The sequence below is a fragment of the Mastacembelus armatus genome, chromosome 6 (genome assembly GCF_900324485.2).
Source record: "Mastacembelus armatus chromosome 6, fMasArm1.2, whole genome shotgun sequence".
NCBI lineage: Eukaryota > Metazoa > Chordata > Actinopteri > Synbranchiformes > Mastacembelidae > Mastacembelus > Mastacembelus armatus.
Genome location: NC_046638.1, coordinates 12,252,241 through 12,276,613, shown reverse-complemented (window position 1 = coordinate 12,276,613; position 24,373 = coordinate 12,252,241). Strand labels below are relative to the sequence as shown.

The window sequence follows — 24,373 nt, the reverse complement described above, 5'->3', positions numbered from 1 at the left end:
TGGCAGTCTCCAGGGCCTCTGGTATGGACAGCTTGTTGTTGTACTTGTTACCCAACTCTTTCTTCATCCCACCTCTCTGCAGTTCTGATAGTTGGCTAACATCTCTCTGTGTTGCCCTTATTTTTGTCTCCAACCTCCTTCTCCATGCAGGATACTGCTCCTTAGTGGCTTGTTTGTCTTGTGACCAAGCATCTCAAGGATCACTGTTGCCGTGATGTATATCAGTCTGTTGGTCTCAGTGGGGATTGTTCATAATGCTGCATTTACAGCTTCTAGTAGACTTTCTGAGGGTACTTCACTTAGGCTTGGTAACCGGCAGCAGAGGTTCCAGGTGTCCATCTTACTCATGACCTTCAATCTCAGGTCAGCTGCTCATGTCTTGAGTGTGTGGGGGTTTGTTATTGGGGCTTGGTACCCAATCTTGGTTGGGGATGTTATTGTTTTCCCCCTGACCTCGTGTCCTGGCTCCCCCTTGCCGCAGCATTTGTGTTGTATCTCTTCAATCTCTAGTTGTGATAGCAGATGCTGTTAGCGGATGTTGGAACACTGAGCGACTAGTTGTTTCGGTGCTAGTCTAGATGGTTTGTTTCAAAGTTTCTATGGGTTCCACATCCTCTTCATGTAACCCCTCTCCCTGTGGTTACTCATGTAGTAGCATTCCAACAGTTCTCTACTCTCAGCCCTCGTCCATGAGTGTCGTGTTCCAATAGCCCATTTCTCATCAGGTTGCCCTGGTTCCCTAGTGGACCTCGTTGACCCAGGCGACGTCCGAGCCGGTATCACTCCTGTGTTTATATCGCTCATCTTGTAGGCTAGTAGTGTTAAGGACCTTGCTTAAGGGATCACACTGGTCATGCCCAGTGTGATTTATTTGCGTTAGTAAAGCACATATTTCCCTTTACTCATCCCATAATCACCCCTGTTGGTCCAGCTATGGCTCCTGGTTATAGATAGTCATTCACTGTTGTTGCACAGCAATACTGTCAATGACTGACTCAACACCATGATGAGCCTAATGGAAAACAAAAACCACCCACATATGCTCTGCACACTTCCTCCACAAACAGTCTCAGTTTAAGCAAGTGACACACACACAAATTCAGCAAAGACTGTCCAGTGACACAGTTTATATTACATACCGTACAACATGCAAAATCCATCATCACATGCAATAAACTTGATATTATGACACAGTGGGATGTTAGATTGAAAAACAGTCAGGCAGCAACTCCAATACAATATGTCAAAAGTGTGAAGTCAGACAAATTAGAATTTGACTTAAATAATTATAGTTCCAGACATCCATCCATTACCTATACTCGCGTATTCCTTACTAGTGTCACGGGGATCTGCTGAAGACTATCCCAGCACTCTTCAGGTGAAAGGCAGGGGTACATTCTGGACAGTTTACCAGTTCTAGTTCCAAACATATGACAAACAAACCTTTTCCTCAGTGTATATCTACTTGTTTTGAGATATCAATAAAATATGCATAAAATTCAGATGGTGTGGATGTGGCTGAATGGATTCGAAACACAGAAAGATGATTTATGCATTCAACATCTATATTTGTTCCTATCTGATAAAAAAACAGCAACACCTCGGTTTGCACTGCATTTAGATGAGACTGTGTACTTATGCGTGTTAGATGCTCAGAGAAGCTTGGGCTGGAAGAATGTCAGCTTGGTTTAGAAACTATTTGACAAAATACTCCAAAAAGCAGCTCTGTTGAGTCCACCTATTATGTTACGTGCATACATCTTTCAGTGTCAGTGTAGACAATCATACCCAAATCTAAAAATTCAAAATGTTTTCCAGACACATCAGTCCTTAAGGTGAGGCTGTGCTTGATTCATGTTGTGTATCAAAGTCTTCTGGTACAGGTGTAGTCCACGGACTGGCCAAATAAAGCCTTATCACAAACATCCACACAAAGTTCAAATAGCGATTACTTTATTTGCTACACATGCACTGGAGCGTACAGCATCTCTTTGTAAATGAGTTATCATGCCATCAAGGATGTATTCTGGCTCAAAATAGGTCTGCACTTCACAGTGTGACTGCAGGTGAAAGAATGTATGGGTGTGAGCTCTTTTGAGCTTTGTATGGTATCATTCTCCTTTAATTTTATTTCAAGTTAATTTTCTAATATTTGCTGTTTCTTGATTTTTACATATGTACTTTTAACTTGACTTTTATTTCTGTAAAACACTTTGAATTACTCTGTGTATGAATTGTGCTATATAAATAAACTTGCCTTTCCTATTGTATGCTCCATGGATTTCTCTGAAATTGAAAATTACCTCAGTCAACTGCTGTCATATTTATACACTTCACATATCAGTCTTTTAATAACATGCTAACAAGCATTATGTTATAACATAGATGTAAATGGCAAGGCATTGTCTTTAGCTTCTTCATTTGCTATCACATCTAATGCTTTCTAAGATATGCAACTAGATGGAAGTGTTTTTCTTTAAAGCCTCTTTCAGACATGCATCCCCTTACTTAGCTGGTCTTGTGTCTAAATAAGCACTCTGGTCATATTTATGTAAAAGTCCAACTTGGCTGGACTTGTTTTGTTTCTATATCACTTTCACTATGACACAGACTAGAAATGAATAGTGCAAGATTAACGTAAAATCAGCAGTGGCAAAACACATTGAATTTTAATTTTTTTCATTTAACCTTTATTTAACCAGGAAAGTCCCATTGAGATTCACTGATCTCTTTTTCAAGGGAGTCCTGGCCAAGACAGCAGCAGCAACACAACCCATAGATAAGACATTTCATACAAGTTACAATAACACACCAACATTAAAGAGAATAAAAAAGATGAAGCAACTAAAGGAATTCAATATCTCTGAATGATGTGTAGAAGCAAAGGCAGGTTAGTGACTGCATCTCCAGGTCCTTCAAAATAGAGTTAAAATGAAACAAAGAGGCAAGATTTTGGAGTTTTAAGGTTCTCTGTAAACTGTTCCAATCTGAAGGAGCACAACAGTGGAAAGACATTTTTCCACTCTCTGCCCTGACACTGGGAACAGTCAGTGTATAGATGTTCTAAGAGTGCAATGTCCATCAGACTTCTGCTGACGATATACACTCAGTTATGAAGGGAGCAAACCGAGAAGACCGTGGAGGAAAATTCTGCAGCGTCTTACTTTAGAGAACAACATAACTTTGGTTTTGTTTGCATTAAGAGAATTTCAATTCAGAGAAAGTATTAAAAATGTTGAAAGTCACTGTAAGTAGTTTGCAGCTTTCAACAAGCGTTGATGCAAAAGAATAAATAACCATGTCATCAGCATAAAAACGACAATTTGCATTTGTAACATCAAGCCCCACATTATTTATTACATAGTGAAAAGGAGTGGGCCAAGAATAGAGCCTTGTGACACACCTCTAGTAACTGGCAGAACATCTGACCAGAGATTTTCACATTTAACACTTTGAGTTCTGTCAGAAAGGTAGTCAGAAACCCAATCGACTGCTTGCTCCAAGAGCCTAAGACGCTGTTTCAGTATAAGATGATCTACTGAGTCAAATGCTTTTGACACATCAATGAAAATAGAAGGACATTGTTGCTTTCTGTCAAGGGCAGAACAAATGTTGTTTACAATCTTTAATGCTGCTGTAAAAGTGCTATGTTTTTTCCTGTATCCTGATTGATATGTGGTTAAAACTGTGTATGTGAATCTAAAAAATCCTTAGTTGTTTATTAATCAGACTTTGTAAGATTTTAGATAAAATAGACATTTTTGAAACTGGTCTGTAGTTATTTAAAAAAGTAGTTTAAATATGGAAATGGATGGAAAAAAAATGGAAATACAAAAGCAGATTTCCAGATTTTAGGAATTTCCATGTTCAGACAAAGTAATATTAAAAATGTTATTGTAATTGTATTGTATATGTAAGGGGTTCTGCTATAAGTCAGCTGTATTTAAAAAAAAAAAAAAGGAATCTATAAGACCTGGACCATATTCTTTTTCTCTTTTTAATATCAAGAATTTCAAGTTCTTTGTGAACTTCATCAATAGTAAAGGGCTGGAAGCTGTTGGTGGAGAGGCCAGATACTGAGTTATATGCTCATTACCAAAACTCATAACTCAGTACCATGACTATGCAGATGACACTCAGATTTACATATCACTCACAGCAGGTAAATATGGAATTTAACATTTCATATTTGTCTTTAATGAAGGATGATTATAAAAAGATGGAAAATATTATTAATTTTAAATCTGAAGACTTATGACTGCTGCTGTATATAGGTTTTGTGTATCATGAAAATAAGTTGAAAGTCTCCATAGTTACTACCCATCTGAACAGTTCCACTTGACTAAGAATAGGTATGGCTAATTGAGAAGTTAGTTGTATTCATACAAAGTTTACTATCCTCGTGGTAAATGATAACCATAGAAAGCAAACACATGAAAAGTGCTGTATTCACTCTGAAGCCGACGAAAAACACAGCTTTGTGGAGGCTGACAATAAAAGGCAAATCTGGAGCTGGTTTGGTGGAAGCTAGCAGTGTAGACCAAGACTGGAGCCTGTCCTGGTTGTGGAGGCTATCAGTGTAGGCCCAAGCTAGCAGTGCAAGTCAAGGCTGGAGCCTCTTGTAGTGGGAGCTAGCCATGTAGGTCAAGGCTGAAGCCGGTCCTGGTGGTGGAAGCTAGCAGTGTAGGCCAAAGCTAGCACTACAGGCCAACTAGCAGTATAGGCTAAGACTGAAGCTGGTCCTAGTTGTGGAAGCTAGCAATGTAGGCTGAGGCAGGAGCTGATCTTTGTGGAACACACTAGTGTAGACCAAAGCAAGTGTCCAAACAGCTGGTGGAAGCTAGCAGTGAAGGTTAAGGCTGGGGTTGGTTCTGATGATGAGAAGGGTCAAAGCTGGTGCCCAAGCTAGTGGTGAAAATTAGCAGTCAAGGCCAAAAACTGGAGCTAGTGCTAGAAGTGACAGCCAAGGGTGAAAAACAGTAGCAGTAGTATGACACACCAGTAATCCTTCAACAGTCTACTTATTTTCTCAACTGCCCACTTGAGTATCCATTAAAAAGTTTCAGCCTTAAGCAACAACAAAGCACATTAAACACATGGACACTTAAAAACACATTAAAATCACACCTGGATCACAGAGCAGATCAGAGCAAACAGACACAGGGGTGTGTGTGAGGCCATCTTGGATATGTAGAATAGGAGGCATCAAGTTCTATGTTCTAACATCCAATTGAAATTTCACTGTAATAACTTGTAATATGTCATTTCTGAATTAAGAAACCAATCTTAATATTAATGCTACAAAACATAACAGAACAGAAGGATGACACCATTCCATTGATGTTTCTGTTATTTAGCCTATCCTCATGGATAGGATTGGAGTGAACAAAATAACAGAAATGCCTGTCAGTACAACACAATATAATTCAAAAGCTACACAAACTACATCTTTTAAAATGATCATATAGTTGAAACAGCAGCTCTCTAAAACTATTTAAACACAAACTGAACAAGACTGGCTTCATTACTGCAGGATTCGTTTGTTAGTTTAGTTTAGCTATCAGTTGTAAGCTACATGCTGCAAACTGAGTGTACAGCTGGTCTACATTAAGGCACAGGTCCTTTCCCTAAAGCACAGATTCTGTCTCCTGTCAGCACACTTCAACATCAAACATCCAGCTGTTAACATGTTAATTTTAATAATGTGAGCACATTAGTGGTTCATCAGTGCACACCTGAACCTAAAGTTGGGATCCCCTAATAAACATCAGGCCACACTACATGAAGTCTCAGCATAAAACTGTAGCTGTAGTGCAAATCAAATTTGGTCAACTTCAGCTTCACCAAAACATTTTTCATGACTATGTTTGTCATCCCCTGAATATGGATATGGACAAAATGTTACCATAATGTCCACTTAAAATAAAATTGATTTGAAAAAATGTCCAGATTTAACAGGCAGTTTGTCTTGGTATTTGCCCTGCACATTCATGTGCTCCCCAGCAGATGAAATTTTGCTTATACTTTAGATAGCATTTCCGCACTGTTTCTCAGTCTATTGTACCTGTTTTCTACTTTTTGTTTGAAAATCTGCTAAATAAAGTACAAGAGTACAGGGGTCTGATAAAACTGACTGGAGTCACAAAAACTCTCTTACACCTCTAAAACCAAGGAGATGGTAATAGATTTTCAAAGGTCTAAACCTTATCCAGTCAACATCTGTGGACAACTCACCTCACTGTGCTGCAGGACTAAACAATACAGGAGCCCCTTCATCCCCACTGCCATCAGGCTCTCCAACACTTTAGCCAATGTCAGATGACAACTGACTACTAACTATTCTCACTACTGACTGACAAATTAACTACAAGACTACCTGAATTTCCCTTCAGGGATGAATAAAGTTTATCTTATCTCATTTCATCTCATAAAGTTCATTGTTTTAGGTTTAAGGTTGTATAAACTAGTTATTTATGGCGCTCAAATAGTACAGATATTATTTGTTTTCAGGTTTTATTGATTAAGTGATGTTGTACTTGAGCTCCAGTATCAATCACTGAATGTGTGATTTAAAGACCTACAAAACACAAATCATTTGGCTCACAGTTTATGCACTGCACATTCTGACACTGCTAAAGACTATCCAATAAAAGTGACACAAAAAATATTCAACAGGAGCACCATAAATTAATTGGGAAAGGTAAACATTTCCTAGTCTTTCACTCCCGTCTCCCACATCTATTTTGTCTATCTGTCCCCACAAATTTAATGAGAGGTTATGTTTTCTGTAATGATGAGAGAGTAGTTATCTGAACTACAAAGTGGAATAAGTAATTTATTGACCAGGTAGATGAGGAAGTTAATTAAGTTTGTGTCAGAGGAGCAAAGATTATGTTTGTTGTTTATGGTCAGATAAATTTGGATCACCTGTGGATAAGAATGTGATTTTAAGGCCTTAAAGAATCCCCCAATTAAACTACTTTAATTAGGTTTTGTTTTCAGGGTGACACATAAAAACAAGTATAATGGTGAATGAATCACCAGTTGATAGTTTTGAGAGCAGCATGTTACTTAATATATGTTAGTTAATATATATATATATATATATATATATATTAACTAACTAGTTAGTTATATATTATATATTATATATTATTATATATTATATATTAACTAACTATAGGGTTTATGTTTAAATACCAACTTCTATATGAAGATTTATTTTCTTTATATTTGTAATAACTCAATTACACTGGGCTGTTTACACTTGTAGCCCCCCCACAATTTTAGATATAAATTATTTGAGGTATAAATTATATGAGTTTATGCTGTAGCCTCACTAACAGAGAAAATCCAACAGAGGGATGATGCATGAAGTGCTAGAAAGCGGGAGGGGAAAAGGTAAAACGAAGCTGAGTCAAAACATGCATGCAAAGCCAGGAAGAAATTCTGATTGCATGTTAAAAGTCCAAATGAATTTGTACAGAAATAATTACTGGGTTCAGGAAACTCCTGCTCGCAAGAGGATTTACAGGAAGACCAGAATTTGCTGTGTTTTTGATTACTATTCTTTAGTGAGTGTAATTTTTCCTGTGTAAGATCGAACGATGTTAGCTCATACTTACTTTTATAACTGTAAAATGGAAAAGAAAAACAATCAGAGAAATGTGTTATGTTTAACGAAATGGGTGTGAATGAATTTAACTGTGCAGTTAACTTAGAACAAACAATTGATTTCACTGAGTTGAGATGAGGACCAAGGAAACACTACTGTGAACTCAAACGCTAAATAAAGAGTTATGGTAAGTATCCTGAACTCAGGTATTACACTAACTGACTACTACTACTAGTAAGGAAAACACTTTGGAAGGTTAGAGTCCCATCTGTCCAGGGTGTACCCCTGCCTTTCACCCAAAGAGAGCTGAGATAGGCTGCAGCAGATCCCCCATGAACCTGGTTAGGAATATGGATGGATGGATGGAGGTTAGAGACCCATTATCGTTGAAGGAAAAACACATGCAATGCCATTGTTTTCACGTCAAATTGAATGTGTGTGTTTTACTCATCATCCACCTTATCGAGTCTAGACCCAAGATATTTCTGTGGTGCTACTTCATTTTTTTAAAACCTAGTTCATAACAACAAGTAGCTACATCAAATGATTACACACTGATTATATAAACAGTAAAATCAGCATTTAAACATTTCATTCAAACAAGAAAAAAATGCACATCTTAAACAGACTTGATTGATAATAAACAAAATCCAAATTAAAGAATAATTTTTACACTACAGGAGTAAACTTCTGTTTATTACAGATTAAAATGACTTGGTAAATTGACTCTTATACTGCTTTTCTATTCACTCATTCACACTTGGAGTGGTTAACACTTTTTGCCTGTTCACCCATTTGTACACATATTCACACACCAATGGAACAGCCACCAGGAGCAACTTCGGGTGCCCACACGAGTGGGTTAGAGTTATATTTGAGCCTGTGCTGCATCAATTATAGCTGTTCTGCTTTAACAGTTTGACTTTGTTTGCAGCCTAAATCTGGCCACAGTGCAGACATGTTGAGCAACAAGCTCTGCAGAACCATGAAATTTAGGTCAAATGTAAAAAAAAAAAGAAGAAACAAAAACATGACATGCAGCTCATTCACATTCACATTTAGTATACAGGCATGTGCATAAGCAAAGCCATGTAGTGACGATGTTCACCCGCTTCCAGAATCTCCATTAAATTCTAAATATATATGTATGTAATATATATGTAAAGTGCCATGAGATGATTTTCATTGCGATTTGCTGCTATACAAATAAAACAGATTAAGCCAGATGATTAATTTTTTATAACTGGTAAAGATGCATAAGAGATTTGTTATCAGAGTGTAGATGTCAGGATACAGCTTAATCATAACTGATCCTTCTCAGATAATAATGATGCCTTCATAATTGAAATGCGATTTCCTTTTGTCATTTTATAATCCTACTGTTCTTTGGCTGCCATGAAATTCTAAAATCAAGTAGTGCCACACCAGACATGCTAATGAGAGCTAGTGAAGACAAGCCAATAGTCTGAGAACAATCAAACACGATCGCTGTGATCCTGAGAAGAATTTGTTGCAGGTTGTTCTGAAGTGTGAAAAATGTGTGTGTGTGAGAGAGATAGAGAGAGAGAGAAAGTTACTAGATGGTGTGCTTAACAGCTTCATCTTAATATAACACATATTTTCTTGGAAATCAATTTTCTGGATTTTAGTGGGAAAGTAAAGATTTTGAATGTTTTGAATAACCATATTTTGTTGTTTGGCTCCACCTCAGTCATCTTTTATATTCAGTGTAATTCAGGCTGTTTTAGTCCTTAGGCTTTTTTCTGCAGGCAAATCTAGTTTGTTCTATTTATCAAACCTGTGACTTTGGCTACAATAATGAACTTATTGATCTTGTGGTTGGGTGCAAAAAGAGGACTGTGGCTATGTGTGTGTGTGTGTGTGTGTGTGTGTGTGTGCCATCAGATCAACAAATGTTCATTACTTTTGTCCCTTCCCCTTAGCAAACATACCAACACACGCACAAAGTAGGCAGCTAGCATTCATCACACCATGCCTGCTGGGTGCTCCATCTCTGCTCTGTGTGTGTGTTCTTGCACATGTATGACTATACATTCTGAGGACCAATGTGATTTTTATACCGTCGAATGCTCCCTGCTGTTTGTGATAGCACTAAGGATCTGATCACATTCCCTTGTCTCTTCACCAGTGTTTCTAGATATGAACTGACAACTTAAGTGAACTGTGTACTAATTCCTCCAGCTATCTTTCTGTATGTGACAATTAACACTTACTGTGTAAGACCTTGGTCTAAGTTTCATGTCTGAGGGAATACATCATCAGAGTAGCCTTTCCTTTTAAGATCGTATAGTGCATTCATTCTAAAATATTTGAAGGAAAGTCACAGTAAATCTGCAACAAACTTAAAGCACTGAAAGCATAGCTACCAGAATATGATGTTAGACATAAACAGTGTTATTGTTTATCTGTTACTCATGCTTATGGTCAATTCATGTAGCTGTGCGATTTATATTGACTTTCATTTGTTATGTTATTTGAAATTATGATTATCACAGTTGTTTTGGCCTATGGGCCGAGCAGCAATAATCTCTTTTTGGAGTCTCTGCGAAGGGCGCTGAAAGGTGCTTCCAACTGGGGACTCCATCATTCTGCAGCGACAGTGAAACCTGGAGGGGTGTGATTGGAAGGAATTGGAGTGGTGTTCTGTTGGACTTGTGTGCTAGTCCTTCACAGCTTGTCCATAGCGAACACCATGTCAAGTATGAGGCCACGGAGTAGGACTATTGGTTGGCCTCAAGGAAATTCTGGCAAACTGTCTGGCGCTTCAGGAGGGGGAAGCAGTGCTCTGCCAACACTGTTTACAGTGAAGGCGGGGAGCTGCTGACCTCGATATTGTTGAATGGTGGAAGGAATACTTCAAGGATTTCCTCAACCCTGCCGATGCGTCTTCCATAATGGAAGCAGAGGCTGATCCGCCCATTACCCAAGCTGAAGGCAAGGCACCGGAAAGGAATGAGATCCACCCTGAGTATCTCAAGTCTCTGGATGTTGTTGGGCTGTCATGGCTGACACGCCACTCAGACCAGGTGGTGGAGGTCCCTCTTTTTAAGAAGGGGGAATGCAAGGTGTGTCCAAACAATAGAGGGATCACAGTCCTTGGCCTCCCTGTGAAATTCTATGCCAGGGTGCTGGAGAGAAGAATCCGGCCTATGGTAGAACCTTGGATCCAGGAGGAACAATGTGGTTTTCGTCCCAGTCGTGGAACACTGGACCAGCTCTATACCTTCTTCAGGGTGCTCGAGGGTTCATGGGAGTTTGCCCAACCAGTTCACATGTGCTTTGTGGACTTGGAGAAGGCCTTCAACCGTGTCCCTTGTGACATTCTGTGGTAGATGTTCCAGGAGTATGCCTGGATAGCACTCTGCTAAGGGCTATCCAGTCTCTGTACAACTAGAGTAGGAGCTTGGTTCACAATGCCAGCAGTAAGTCAGACCTGTTCCCAGTGTATGTCGGACTCCGGCAGGGCTGCCCTTTGTGACCAATTCTGTTCATTATTTTTATGGACAGAATTTCGAGGCGCAGCCAGGGGCCGGAGGGATTCCAGAAATCCTGTGGGAGACCACAGGCTATAGGGTGATATAGGGTTTCAAGGGTTTCAAAATCCCCCTTTCCACCACTGCAAATCACCTGTCTATACCAGCATTTCTTGGAGTTTTAATTCAGAAATTCATCCAGTTTCTCTGTTCAATCTTCCATTTTCCCTCCTTTGTAGATAGTTGAATAAATCTTTCAAATACATATTTGACTGTCATCATTGTTTCTTTTACACAATAAACTCACCACTGAAACTGAAACTGATTAAAGACTGATATTATTAATTATTTGTAGCAAACCAAAGGCAGGAGAATTATGGTCACATGCCTGATTGAGGCAGGAGTGATATCCTCTGACAATTTATGACTATGAAACTCTCTGTGACCCACTAAGATAAACAAACAGACTCCCCCTGCTCATCTCCTGCCATAAATACCTAAAGACTATTCACTTTTCAGGTATGACCTGAAGCCTATACAGTGACTTATGAACTGGTCTTTATATCCTGTTCTTGTTATATTTGTGCTTTGGTTGATAAACATGTAACATGTGTGACCAGACCTACAGAGCATCATTGTCAGACCACGGTGTGATATAGAAGCTGTGCTATTGTTTATGTTATTATCGCTTGTAGTTAATCTCTATATAACTATGAAGTTTTATTGATTTTCATTTAAGTTTTTACTGAACTATTCTGACTGACTGATTAGTTATTAAGTTTGTCATGTGTTTAAAATGTGCTGAGTGGAAAAAGAAATTATGTTCCCATATTAGAAAAACGGTCTTAAAACTTACAACATGAATAGGGTAATCTCTTGATTCACAGAGATTAGTGAGACTGTCCATCACAGTCAGGAGACTGAACCAAATATGGAGCACTTCCTGGACCAATCACATCGTGTTATGCACAATGAAGGACAAACCAGATGGATGACACAAAAACACATTACACAGACAGACACACCTGGAGAAAAGCGAACTGGAACCAGAATTGGAACTTGAAGCAGACTTGAGAATGAACACTTGAAACTGAATTCTGGGGAACTGAACACCCTGAAGAGAACTGAAATGGACAGAGTTCCAGACAGATTCAGAGAAAGTTAAGAGATGTCCAGACTCTCAAGATCCTCTTGCTCTGAGGAGAAAGACTCTCAGAAAGAGAGCTACAGGAGAACCATGAAGTAGAGATTGTTTTACTGCCCAGCAGAGGAGGAACAAAGACATTCTCCCTGCATGTGGCTGTCCTACAGCTGACCATCTCACATCAACCAACTCCATGAGACGATCCTGCAGCGGCCGAACAGAGAGCGAGAAAAGGCGACGAACGGATCAAGGCCCGAAGCCCAAAACTCCGAGGAACTTCCACTCTCTCCTACTACCAAAGGCAACCTGCAGTCGGACCAGCCCACAGACGAACAGACCGAGCCTCAGTAAACCCGAGGACAAGAACTTCCTCCTAAACCATGTTTAGACCTCAGACTCAAACACGGAACATAAATTAATTTCAAGATTTTTTTTCCACCACTGCAAACAACCTACTGTTAGACTGTTATAATGTTTTATTCGTTAATTTAGCTAATTTCTCAGATCAGTTCTTTCTCTATGTAAATAGCATGTATATATTGTAAATAGCTGAATAAATCTTAAAAAGACAACTGACTGGCATCATGGCATCATTAATGTTATTTCACACATAAATACGTCACAGAATCAGGAGAACCCTCCCTCAGATTGTAGACTGATATCTTGTATGGTTAATTAATTGACTGGTTGATCCAACAAAAAAAAGGATCTGGTGCCCCAAATTATTAAGATGGTTTATGATATTCATAATTCATATACTAGACATAATAACCCTTCATGTTGAATACATGTATCACATATATTTAAATTCGATACATATTGGTTATCTGATGATAATATAATGTTTTAATATGTGTCAAAAACAGTATAAATGACTTATACTTATACTGTCAAATTTTAAAAACAAAAACATATTGTTAAATTCATTCAGACTTACACTTTCTAAGGACATCATTGGCTTTGATGTGCATCAAAAACATTGTTAAAAAGACAAAATTTCGTGATAGCCCCCAAGTGTAAAAATTTTCTTTGGTATAAAATTCAGTCATGTAGTTATCGTTGTTTGTACGTCCATGGATAATATGTAAACAAAGGCAAAACATTCAGCTAACTCACAAAATCTATGGCAGCATAATCCTAAACTGTCGTCAAAGAACTACACCATTAATAGTGCTGTGTAATGTACTACTGTAGCATCACTGCGTAAGCCCATAGCATCTCAGCCGTCAAGTCTTTTCCAAATGTGAATGGAAAAATAATTCAAACATGGGCAAAGGCCAAAGAAAACTAAGAAATACATAGTAAAATGAGCTTGACTAAGCATGGTATAGTTTAAATCTCTTTTTATCAACTGGCTAGAGGTTAAAGCAGAAGTTTAAGTAATTTTATAATAATAATAATAATAATTTATAATAATAATAATAATAATAATAATAATAATTTTATCAATCATAAATCAGTACAATTTTTTTTTTTAGTTTTTGGGCTTCATGCATGAGCCCTATGTGTGAGCATGTGTTGCATGCATTTTAAACAAGCTTTTTTATGTTTGTTTTTATGTGTAAATGGTGATAAAATTGCTCTTCACCTACAGCTGTCCCCAGTAAACCATCCAGACGTTATTTGTCAATTTGTCTCCCCTCTCAACAGCACAGTCAAGTGAAGTGTAACTATTTGTTTCACTGCAGTGAAAAGAGGTGCCGTATCGCTCCTACTCCCTGTCCTTCACATCTCTGTGAATCTTACAGATGTAGCTGTGTCACAAATCTCCCATCATCCACAAATAGTGGCAGCATGGGTTCCAATGGAGAAATAGCTGTCTAGAGATGATGTATGTGATGACACAGAACAGAGATACCTGAAGAGCAATGCTTTGGCGTATTCATGAATCAATCAATCAGTATAACACAAGAGCTATAAGTAAAAGTGAAAAGTCTGATAAGTTCAGTGTATTTGTAAATGTTGGTGACTGTGACATGATAATGTCTCTAAAATAATGTTTCTACTCAAAACCAAGGAAATTACTATATCTATCTAGAGAAAAACATTCAGACTGAGGCTCTACAGCTTCCCCAAAAAAACTTCAATTTGACAAAAACATTCATATTCTTGTCAGCTTGTCTTTCTTCCAACTGAATGTAAATACAGAGGAGCTTATGAACTTTGCAGTTGTAGCAAACTGTGCTGAGTAGCAGAATCCACATCCTATTTAACTTGTTGGCTGATTTATATTCTAAAACCTTGTCATCACTGAAAATAATAGAAAAATTAATCTAATGCTTTTGAGAAAAACTTCAACCTTGTGCATATAGTCACTATAGTCACTATAACAAACAAATGCATGGATTAGTTTTGCAACATCATTTTGAGACAGGGTGTTACTAATTTTGGTAAGGAGAGCCAAAGATATAATCCCTTGTCCTGGGTCGTCCCCGAGGTCTCCTCCTGGTGGGAAATGCCCAGAACACCTCCCCAGGGAGGGACCCTTGGGGCATCTGAGACAGATACCCAAGCCAAGCTCAACTGGCTCCTCTCGACATGGAGGAGCAGTGGCTCTACATTGAGCCCCTACTAAATGACTGAGCTCTTCAGCTTATCTCTAAGGGAGGAACCAGCCACCCTGCAGGGGAGCTCATTTCTGCTGCTTGTATCCATGATCCATAGATGAGGATAGAAATGTAGATCGACCAGTAAATCAAGACCTTTGCCTTATGGCTTAGCTCCCTCTTCAAGACTACGGACTGGTACAGCAACGGCATAACTACAGACTCAGACGCAACGATTCATCTATCAATTTCACGCACTATCCTTCCCTCAGTCATGACACAGACCCTGAAAAACTTAAACTCTTCAGGGACAATCCAACTTTTCCAACTGAGAACAATGGGGTTAGTTCTGTTACCACCGAACTGGACCCCCTCTGACCTCTGGCTGTGCCTAAAATTCTGTCCATAAAGACAATGAACAGAATTGGTGACAAAGGGCAGCCCAGGCAAAGTCCAGGAAGCACCGGAAACAAGTCTGATTTAACACCGACAGTGCAATCCAGTTGTACAGGGACTGGACAGCCCACAGCAGCGGGCCTCGGAACCCATACTCCTGGAGCAGAATCTCCTTGAGGCTGACTGAATGTTTTGTTCTATGGCCTTGCTGAACTCCTCCCACACCTGAGTTTTTGCTTCTGCAGCCACCTGCATTTTGCTGTTTTTTTCCCAGCTCCCAGAAGAGTAGTTTGTCCTCTTGCGGGATCCGCCCACATGTCCCCCGCCCGCTCCCACTAGCCAATCAGAGGCAGAGCAGATCAGTTAAAAAGCAATAATAAATATGTGATTTCAGCATATTTTTGTTTCAGAGGTTTACTGTGTATGTATTTCGTATTTCGATTAAAAGTTGAGTTAAGTAGCACTCCCTCTTATGGTCATTGTGCTGAACCTCTTTTTTGGCGAATGACGCTTGTTTTGGGCTTGGGTTTGTGTAAGGCTGCAGTCGCTTATTTTGGACTTGTTTTCATAGACCTGGGGTAAAAGCGGGTTTAGTGAAAACCCAGAGTTCGCTAACCCTGAGATGAGGGATACTCTGGGTTTTCGGTTTCACAAAGGGGGTTCAGATTAAGAGTCAGTTACCGTGGTAACTTACTCTGTAAACCAATCTTGCACGCTGGCAGGTTTTATAAACCCTGAGTTGTTTCTGAGACAATTGGGATTCAGACTGAAGAAGAGGCGGAGACATGGCATGCCCTTTTGCTTTGCAGAATTCCAGAGGGTAATCAAACCCCGTCTGGACGTCTTTTCTTTTGCTGGAGAATAGCTTTATGAGCGATACCGTTTTCTGCCAGTTCACTTCATTATCTTCATAATATCCTCCGCCCTCACATATCCCATATGACTTCACAAGGACACGCTGTAAAATCAGAACAAATTCTTTCAGTAACTCTTCGTGTTTTTACAAGTGGACATTTCTTTTATAACATTTGTGATGCAGAACACATTTCAAAGGCATGTCGTGCAGCCAGAAATGTGACTCTTGCGCTCAAACATCTGCTGTACAGTTTTGTGTTTTCCAATCACAGACCCACACATCTTATCAAAGAGGAATTCTACAAAATTGCAGTCACTACAAGCAATAACTGGCACATTCGGCTTGTATCTTTGACACTTTATGCACAAATCAATTTGTATATTTGAGGGTTTCCAGGCGTGATCGGCTGCATAGATAGGACTCATATCATGAAGGCGATTATGTCAATAGGACGTCCTTTCACAGTATTAATGTACAGGTAAATAGAGGCTTTTACCATTCAAGATAATTCATAAAGATAATTCCATCACAGCTAATGCAGATTTTTTTGTCCTGTGTGCATCACATGTGATAACAAATGAAGCAAAGTGGTCTGGATCTGTGCATTACTCACATGTGTGTGCACTAAGCCACAGATTTGCCCGTAATGAGTACTAACAGACCTCTCTATGTTCTGTTATCCATGTATCTCTATACATATATTAAAATGTTAAACTGCATGCTCTCCTTTTTATAGGAGAGTTTGATGGTTACCTCCTTGGTGACAAAGGATACCCCTGTCAGTCACAGCTTTAAACACCTTATCCTGATCCTGTACCTGACGCACAGCACAATTTCAGTTCAGCCCACAGGAGGACACGAAATGACCATAGGCATAGTCAAGGCTCCTTTCATTACCACATTCAGCATTGCTCCATGATATGTAATGTTAAATAATGGTTTAAAAAATTAATGGTTTACAAAAATGTTTGTAAAAGTGTTAAAAAAAAGTTTTAATAAAAAAATACTTGCAATACAGAAAGAAAAAAAACACATTGACACGGTCAGCAGTTTTCTGCCAAGCCAGCTCACTTTTTTTTGCTACGGCATTGGTATTGCTTTTTTTTTTTTTTAAATATATGCTTATGTTCTGCATACGAAACTCCCAGTTCCACTGGAAGAAGTAAATATGCGGAATGCGTCTTCTTCTCCATTGCCATGGTTGGACGTCATTGTATCTGTGTTCCACTGATGTGGGCTTTCATATGTTGTCAGGCACGTGCTTTACTCAGGTTAAGTTAAGTCCGGGTTGATTTAACTAATTCTGATCTGGTTTCCTGAAACCAGAAAAACAGAGTTTCCCATGTCAGGGTTGGTCAACCCAGAGTTCAGTGTTAGCTTCGAAGTTTGTTGAACCCGCTTCCTGAAACAGGCCCCTGGTTGCTTGTTTCTCTTGTGAGATTTGGCAACAGTGTATGCAATAAATACTACCTGTACTACAGGTAGTCATATTGGTAAAAAATGACAGTATACTCCATACAAGTGAGCACTGGCCTCATTCAAGCACTGGCAATTAAAAAAAAATGACTAGGTTAACACATACAACATTTTTGCCATGTGTCCCATTAGTGTTGGTATTTCTCAGACTGCCAACAGAAACTACTTGGCCAAGTCAGCATGTTGGATCTGTGGCAGAACCTTCTGGTGAAAGAGGCTGCTCTAATAGGATTTTCAGCTTTCAGCTCTGCCACTTTCTCTTGATTAAAAATAGCTGTAAACTGTCTGTTATTGTGTACTTGTGAATTAACCACTCCCACAATATGTGTTACCTACACTTAATACTGTGTAGACACACAGACTGCTGTGAGTAACACATGCTGAGCACTGGAACTGCTGGTCATGGTACGCCTGTATTTCCTAACATGCAGCTTGTTGTGGCTATGTGAATAATGACTGTCATATGTTTTTTGCTAATTATGTTTACCTCATTTTGATTTAATTTCATTTTAAATTTACTGTCTATTTCTAATTTTTGTATGTAATTCTGTTTTGAAACATGTAAATCATTGTCAAAGATTTTTTTTTTGTCAGAAGGTTCCAAAAATATTTGAATTGCTAGCTGACTAATGACAGAGTTTTTATTTGTGAAGTTACCAGGTTGAGTCATTCCACCAGAATCATGGAAATACAGTTCTCACACAGAAAAATGACCCCCTTGGGTGCAGCATTATATAATCACCAGGCTGCTAGCTTCTCTAGATTCCAATATGTGTGTGTGTGCGTGAGTGTGAGTGTGATAAAGTGCTGTACTTTTCTGTCTTCATCGTATTTGCTGCACAATTCTGTGATCTGTATTTTGGGATAAAACAGTCAGGGCCCACAGAGAGCTACCACCCCTACTGATCACTCAGCTGTCTCAATGTGGATAGCTATTACTAGTTGCTTTAAATGTCTTTGTTACTCTGGCATGTTGGCTTTGTTAAGTTGTACCTCCAATAAGGGTTTTGATGTGACAAACATGCTTGGTTCCTGTGGAGAGCAGTTTGAAAGTGAATCTTATCTTGTATATATTTATTTATCTATTTCTGCAGTCATTTAGAGGAGGTGCTGTTTTCCTGTGGCTGTGAAATCCGCTGGCTGCAGCTATGGCAACAGAGAGGAGAGGCGGGGCTCAGCAGCCAACAGTTACACTGTACTGATGGCTACAGGAAGATACTGCTGCACGATATGAACATTAGCAGTTGTGGTAAGTTTACCACAGAAACATAGACATCATATTTAGACTCTATGGCTCTCAGCTCCAAGTCTGTAGATTCCTACTGAAGACTTATACCGTGTACACAATTATAAGGCAAAGTGAGTTTTTCGACTATATCATTATTTTTATCAATATTTTCCAACTCCAAGTTGCATAAACTTGAATGCTTATTGGATTTAAGCATATCAGGTGATGTGTATTTGTAGGCAAAATGGGCCAAAAAAACTGACTCTCTGAAAATTGAAAAATTGTAAAAAGTCTTTCAGAGAGATGCTGCACCCTTAAAATTAGTAAGATATTGGGGCGTGATCACCGAGCCATCAAAAATGTTTTGTCGCAGATAGTCAACAAAGAAGGCTGAAACCCAACCACCAAATTGAAACGTCAAGACTGGACCAAGAAATATCTGAAGACAGATTTTTCAAAGGTTTTATGGACTGATGAGATAAGAGTAACTCTTGATGGACCATATGAATGAGTCCATGGCTGGATCAGTAACGAGCACAAAGCTCTAGTTCGACTCAAGGTGAAGATGGGGTACTGGTATGGGCTGGTATTATTAAAGATGAGCTAGTTGGACCTCTATGAGTTGAAGATGGACTCAAAATCAACTCTCAGATCTACTGACAGTTTTTAGAACAGACTTTTTTCAAGCAGTGGTACAGGAAAAAGACAATCTTTCAAGAAGATCATGATTTTGTATGACAATGCTCCATCGCATGCATCGAAGTACTCCACTACATGACTAGCCAATAAAAGCCTTAAAGATGAAAGAACAATGACATGGCCCCCTTCCTTACCTAACCTAAACCCTACGCTATAATTTGAGCAGACTAAGCAGTTTCTGTTACTCATTTGCGTACACCAGATGATTACATTTTCATATATATACTATATATAGTTATTTAGTTAACTTTTTAAAAACCCAATAGTAACTACAAAGGGAGGAAATTTCACGTTCTATCTCTCTCTCTCTCTCTCCCTCTCTCATCCAGACCTGCCGGATATCAGTGTCAGCCACAGCAACCTAACAGTCATTGAGGGTGATCGAGTCACTGCAATTTGCAATGGTTCAGGATCCCCATTACCTGAAGTGGACTGGCCTGTCAATGGCTTGCACTCTGTCAATGCACAAGAGGTAGGATCAATCACTGATATGATTTCCAGCAGAAACAAACCATTGTAAATTAGCTGAGTGTTGTGATGAAGCTGTAGTTTATGAAATGGAGTTTACATGCGTAATAAATATGATATAATATAATAGAAATGCTAAAAAGTCCATTTCCAGTTTGAATTTCTGTAAATTTTCCAATTTCCACCCTCACCTGTTCTCTCCTTTCCACCTGTTGGAGTTTTAAACTTCAGACTCTGTTTAGCTTTTAAGCTAGTAGCTAATGGGTACCTGTCTGTGCTTACACATCATAAGATATCCCATCTTGACAAAAGTCGCATTTCATTTATGCAACACAATAGAGATGTAGTTGAAATCCAGTACTAACATTTATACATGCCATTTAACTAATTTAAAAGGACTGCACACCAATTGTTTGTCTCTGGCTTCTTCTGTTGTAAAAAAGTACTACAGTTAAGCATTTTAAAAGATGCAAATACAAGGCTAACAGCAGGGATAACCATATGTGAACACTCCCAGTTTGAAAAAAGGTAAGGATTTCATGTTCACTTAATTTGGCCAACATCAATGTGAATGGAGTGTAATGCTGAAATTGTGTTACTTTGCTCAATGAGCAGGTTAGCTAACATGCCAGCATGCTTATGGTCAATGTACTGTGTCACTCCCGGTTTCCAGGCCCCAAAAAAACAAAAACAAAACACAAAGCCAATGGTGGTGCAGCAATAGACCAGAGGTCATTTGTTGCAGCAAACCATAAAAATATCTGTGACAAATAAAGCCCATTTAACATAAAATCACTGTCTTGCAGACAAAAAAATATGGGTATGGGCATGTGGGTAAAGGAAACAGGGCTGATTATACTGTACAGAGCACATAGTATAATAGATTCAGTAAGCAGTTATTTTCTAGTAAAAGGGTGCCTGAACACAATCACAAGCCTTAAACTCTTGTGGGGGAACAAACTTGAAATCTGAAATGACTTGATAAGATTAATAAATACTGAGCTAAAGGTATATACACTGTATATATATTATCTGTCCAGGTTGTGTTGTGCAATATGTGTATAACTTCTTTGTGCTTCAATTAACCTACCTCTCCCCAGCAACACCTGCAACACCAGCCTGGATGTGCAATCAATGCTGTTATTACATTATTATTATTACTACTGTTTCCCCTCCAGGCGAAAGTGTACGACAACAACACCATTCATTCCATTAACATTACTTTGGTCAATGTGAGCAGAGATGACAACAACTTCCTGTTAACCTGCACTGCCACCAACATTGTGGGTATGACCAACGCTTCTGTCCAGCTAACTGTTCATTGTAAGTATCAGAGACTGGTGTATTTATATCCATATGACCTACACTACAAAAAGGGCTGTTTCCATGTATGTTGTCATCTGGAGAGAAGGCCTCATAAATTGTCCTGTGACAGTAATTAAAAGGGCCACACCAGCATCATATCTACAGTACATTATAAAGGAATATGTGTCAACACAGATAAGCGAATTATAACTTTTCAGTTCATTTCGATTCTGCTTTTAAATAGCTCTTAGTTTGCTGAGTAATTGTCCTCAAGCTCTGCTCCAATTGCTAAAAAGTCACATTTCCACTTTTGACTACCGTTTTGAAACAAATTGTTATTTTACATAAACCTTCTAAGTTAATATATTTATTTTAAATTTTGACAGAATGTGACAATTGTCTAGTCCATCAAATGGTTGTTTCTGGTTGTTAATGCCAAGGTCAGTGCAGATCTTTTCTTGCTGCACCACTCAAGGATATATTTCCTGCCAACCATGAGCTTTCAAAATGCAATAAACCTAACACTCATTAAGATTTACTTGATAATAACTTTACGTTGCTCTTACATTTGGCAGTACAAACCTTTCTGGCAACCTAGGAGTCACAATTTGTGGTATTGAAGTTAGGCTGGACCCAAAGGTGGAGAGAAGAAGCTTGATTAACAGATAGGATGATTCTTAGATAACAGAGTATTCTTCACCAGCAGAGAGATAGCAGCAGTTCATAGTGCTAGTGGGGTTATGTCATCAGTCTGGCTTGGGGATCGAATTCAGGAAACGTTGCTTTCAGGAGTAGACTGGAGATTTGCAGGTGAGTTCACGGAGCACGAGAGCTTGGGGAGAACCAGGATCAGGAGAGGAAGCTTCCGGTGAGAAAAGTGGATTACCGGACAATGGGAAACAGAGGACCAAGGGAAACCAGGAGATGGTGGCTGGAAGGCAGGTCAGTGTACCAACTACTGGACCTCGGAGACAACCTGGATCAGGCAGGGAAACCTCAGGTGAGTGGAGCAGTATCGAACTGTGGAAAACAGAGGACTTGGAGAGGGATACAGGAACATTGATAACTGCTTGATGCTTTCTTGCTGACTTGGGAACAGGTAGGTAGAACCACGGAGAGTCTGGGTAACGGCGACCCACGGAGAGTCTGGGTAACGGCGAATGCGAAAGTACGATCTGGTTCTCTTCTGGTATATAAAGGGCTCCCTCTGATGGAGTAATCAGGAGCAGGTGCGTCTCATTAGTTTGATCTCCTCCATGGCACATGTGGACACACAAACACAAACAGTACACACACACACGCACACACACACGCACACACACACACACACACACAGGGAGAGAGAAAGAAGAGGGTAAGGAGAAGGCTGTAGAGCAGCGGATTAATTTGGTCATTGGTGGACATTTCTTGAAATCATACATTGTCCTTGTATTTATGTAAAAAGCAGTTCTCATTATTTATTTTGTAATTACTTGTCATTATTATATTTCTCACCAAATCCCAAAACAAGCCCCAAATTCAACAATGTGTGATGCATATGTTTCTGCTGAGGATGTAAATTTGTCATGTTTAAAGGATGAGGTAAATCTGGACCAAGAATGCAGAACACTTCAAATGTCAAATTTTTAGAATTTTATTAGGCTCTATGCTCAGGAATGTGGTTGGTGCACAGGCTGTACTAAGAAAAGAATCCAGGAAATGTGATAGGGCTGGGAAAATTTCTGGGAGAATCTCTGAAGAGGAAACTGCAGGTAAGTGTGTTGGCGTGCGTAGGTGTATGGGCAGCAGCAGGCAAGATTATCATGACACAGATTATCACCAAATGATACTAAACATGAGAGAACTGTCTAAAGGGAAACGCAAAAAGATTATTACAATGAGAGGCAGACGTACAAATTGGTGTTGAGCTTTTGTTAGACAGCCTCACTGGCTGCCCTGGGGAACAGAGAGAGCTCGAGGCCATGGTTTTGAGATGCAAAACATGGAAGACCGGATAGATTTTGATGGAGTCTTAGGCAGTAGAAGGCCTTATAATCTTCTCAAAAACAAAAGTCCCAAGATATTGGGGAGACAGTTTCTTGTATATTGTTTTGAATAGTATGTTGACTGTAAAGAGCCAAACTTTCTGACCTGATTAATATAATGTGCTGGCAAATCGGCATCTGTCAGACAATTGTTGCGGGCAGAGGTTCAGAACAGGGCAGCCTCTACCTCCAGATCTTCCGACAACGGAGAATATGATGATGGACCAAGTACACCAAGTCCTTTTCACCCACAGGAGGCTGGTAACGTAGGTATGCTTCAAAAGGTGACCAACCTGTAGCAGAGGAAGCTAAAGATTTATGTGCATACTCTATTCAGTAAAGAAAAAAACTCCAAGTTGTATTCACAAACACAGCACAAGGCTGCTTCCAGCTCTCGGTTTACCCTCTCTGTCTGCCCTTTAAACGGGTTGGAATTCTGAGAATAAACTCAATGTTTCCCATAGAGCTTTACAAAAACGTATTGTAAACCATAGGCTCCAATCTGACACAATGTCCATGAGGACTGTATATAATAATATTATTATAATAATATTCAAGCAAATACATACACTATATAGGATGTTCAAAAAATTGCCAAGTGTTCATAAGCAAAGGACATAGGCAAGGTAAGGAAAGTGTATTTATATAGTACAATTCATACACAGAGTAATTCAAAGTGCTTTACAGAAATGAAAGACAAGTTAAAAGTACATAGGCAAAAATTAAAATATGGATTTAAAATATATATTTTAAATACAATAAAAAAATAAATTTAAATTGAAGGAGAATGCACTAGATAAAACACTTTCAGCTGTCATATGCAGAGCTAAAAAGAAATGTTTTTAACTTGGACTTAAACATTGCAAGAACTGGAGCTTGTCTGACATCATCAGGAAGACTATTCCAGATTTTAGGTGCATAAAACTGAAACGCTGCTTCTCTGTGTTAGTCCTGACTCTGGACACCAGCAAAAGGCCTGTCTCTGATGTTCTCAGAGTCTGAGATGCTTCGTATGGCAACAACATGTCAGAGATGTACTGTGGTGCTGAGGCATGAGGAGGCCTATACACAGTAATCTAACATGCTGGAGAGAAATGTATGGATGAGTCTCCACAAGTCTGT

At 39.1% G+C, this 24,373-nt stretch overlaps 1 protein-coding gene across 1 annotated transcript in view; it reads left to right on the top strand.

The window, feature by feature from the left end:
* The window catches only part of LOC113132990 (NT-3 growth factor receptor-like), a 168,795-nt gene that overhangs the window by 72,124 nt on the left and 72,298 nt on the right, over window positions 1-24,373 (top strand). Inside the window, exons 5-7 of the mRNA XM_026311483.1 lie at window positions 18,622-18,776; window positions 19,784-19,926; window positions 21,101-21,245. Coding sequence (XP_026167268.1) covers window positions 18,622-18,776; window positions 19,784-19,926; window positions 21,101-21,245 — 443 coding nt within the window. The remainder of the gene's footprint in view (window positions 1-18,621; window positions 18,777-19,783; window positions 19,927-21,100; window positions 21,246-24,373) is intronic.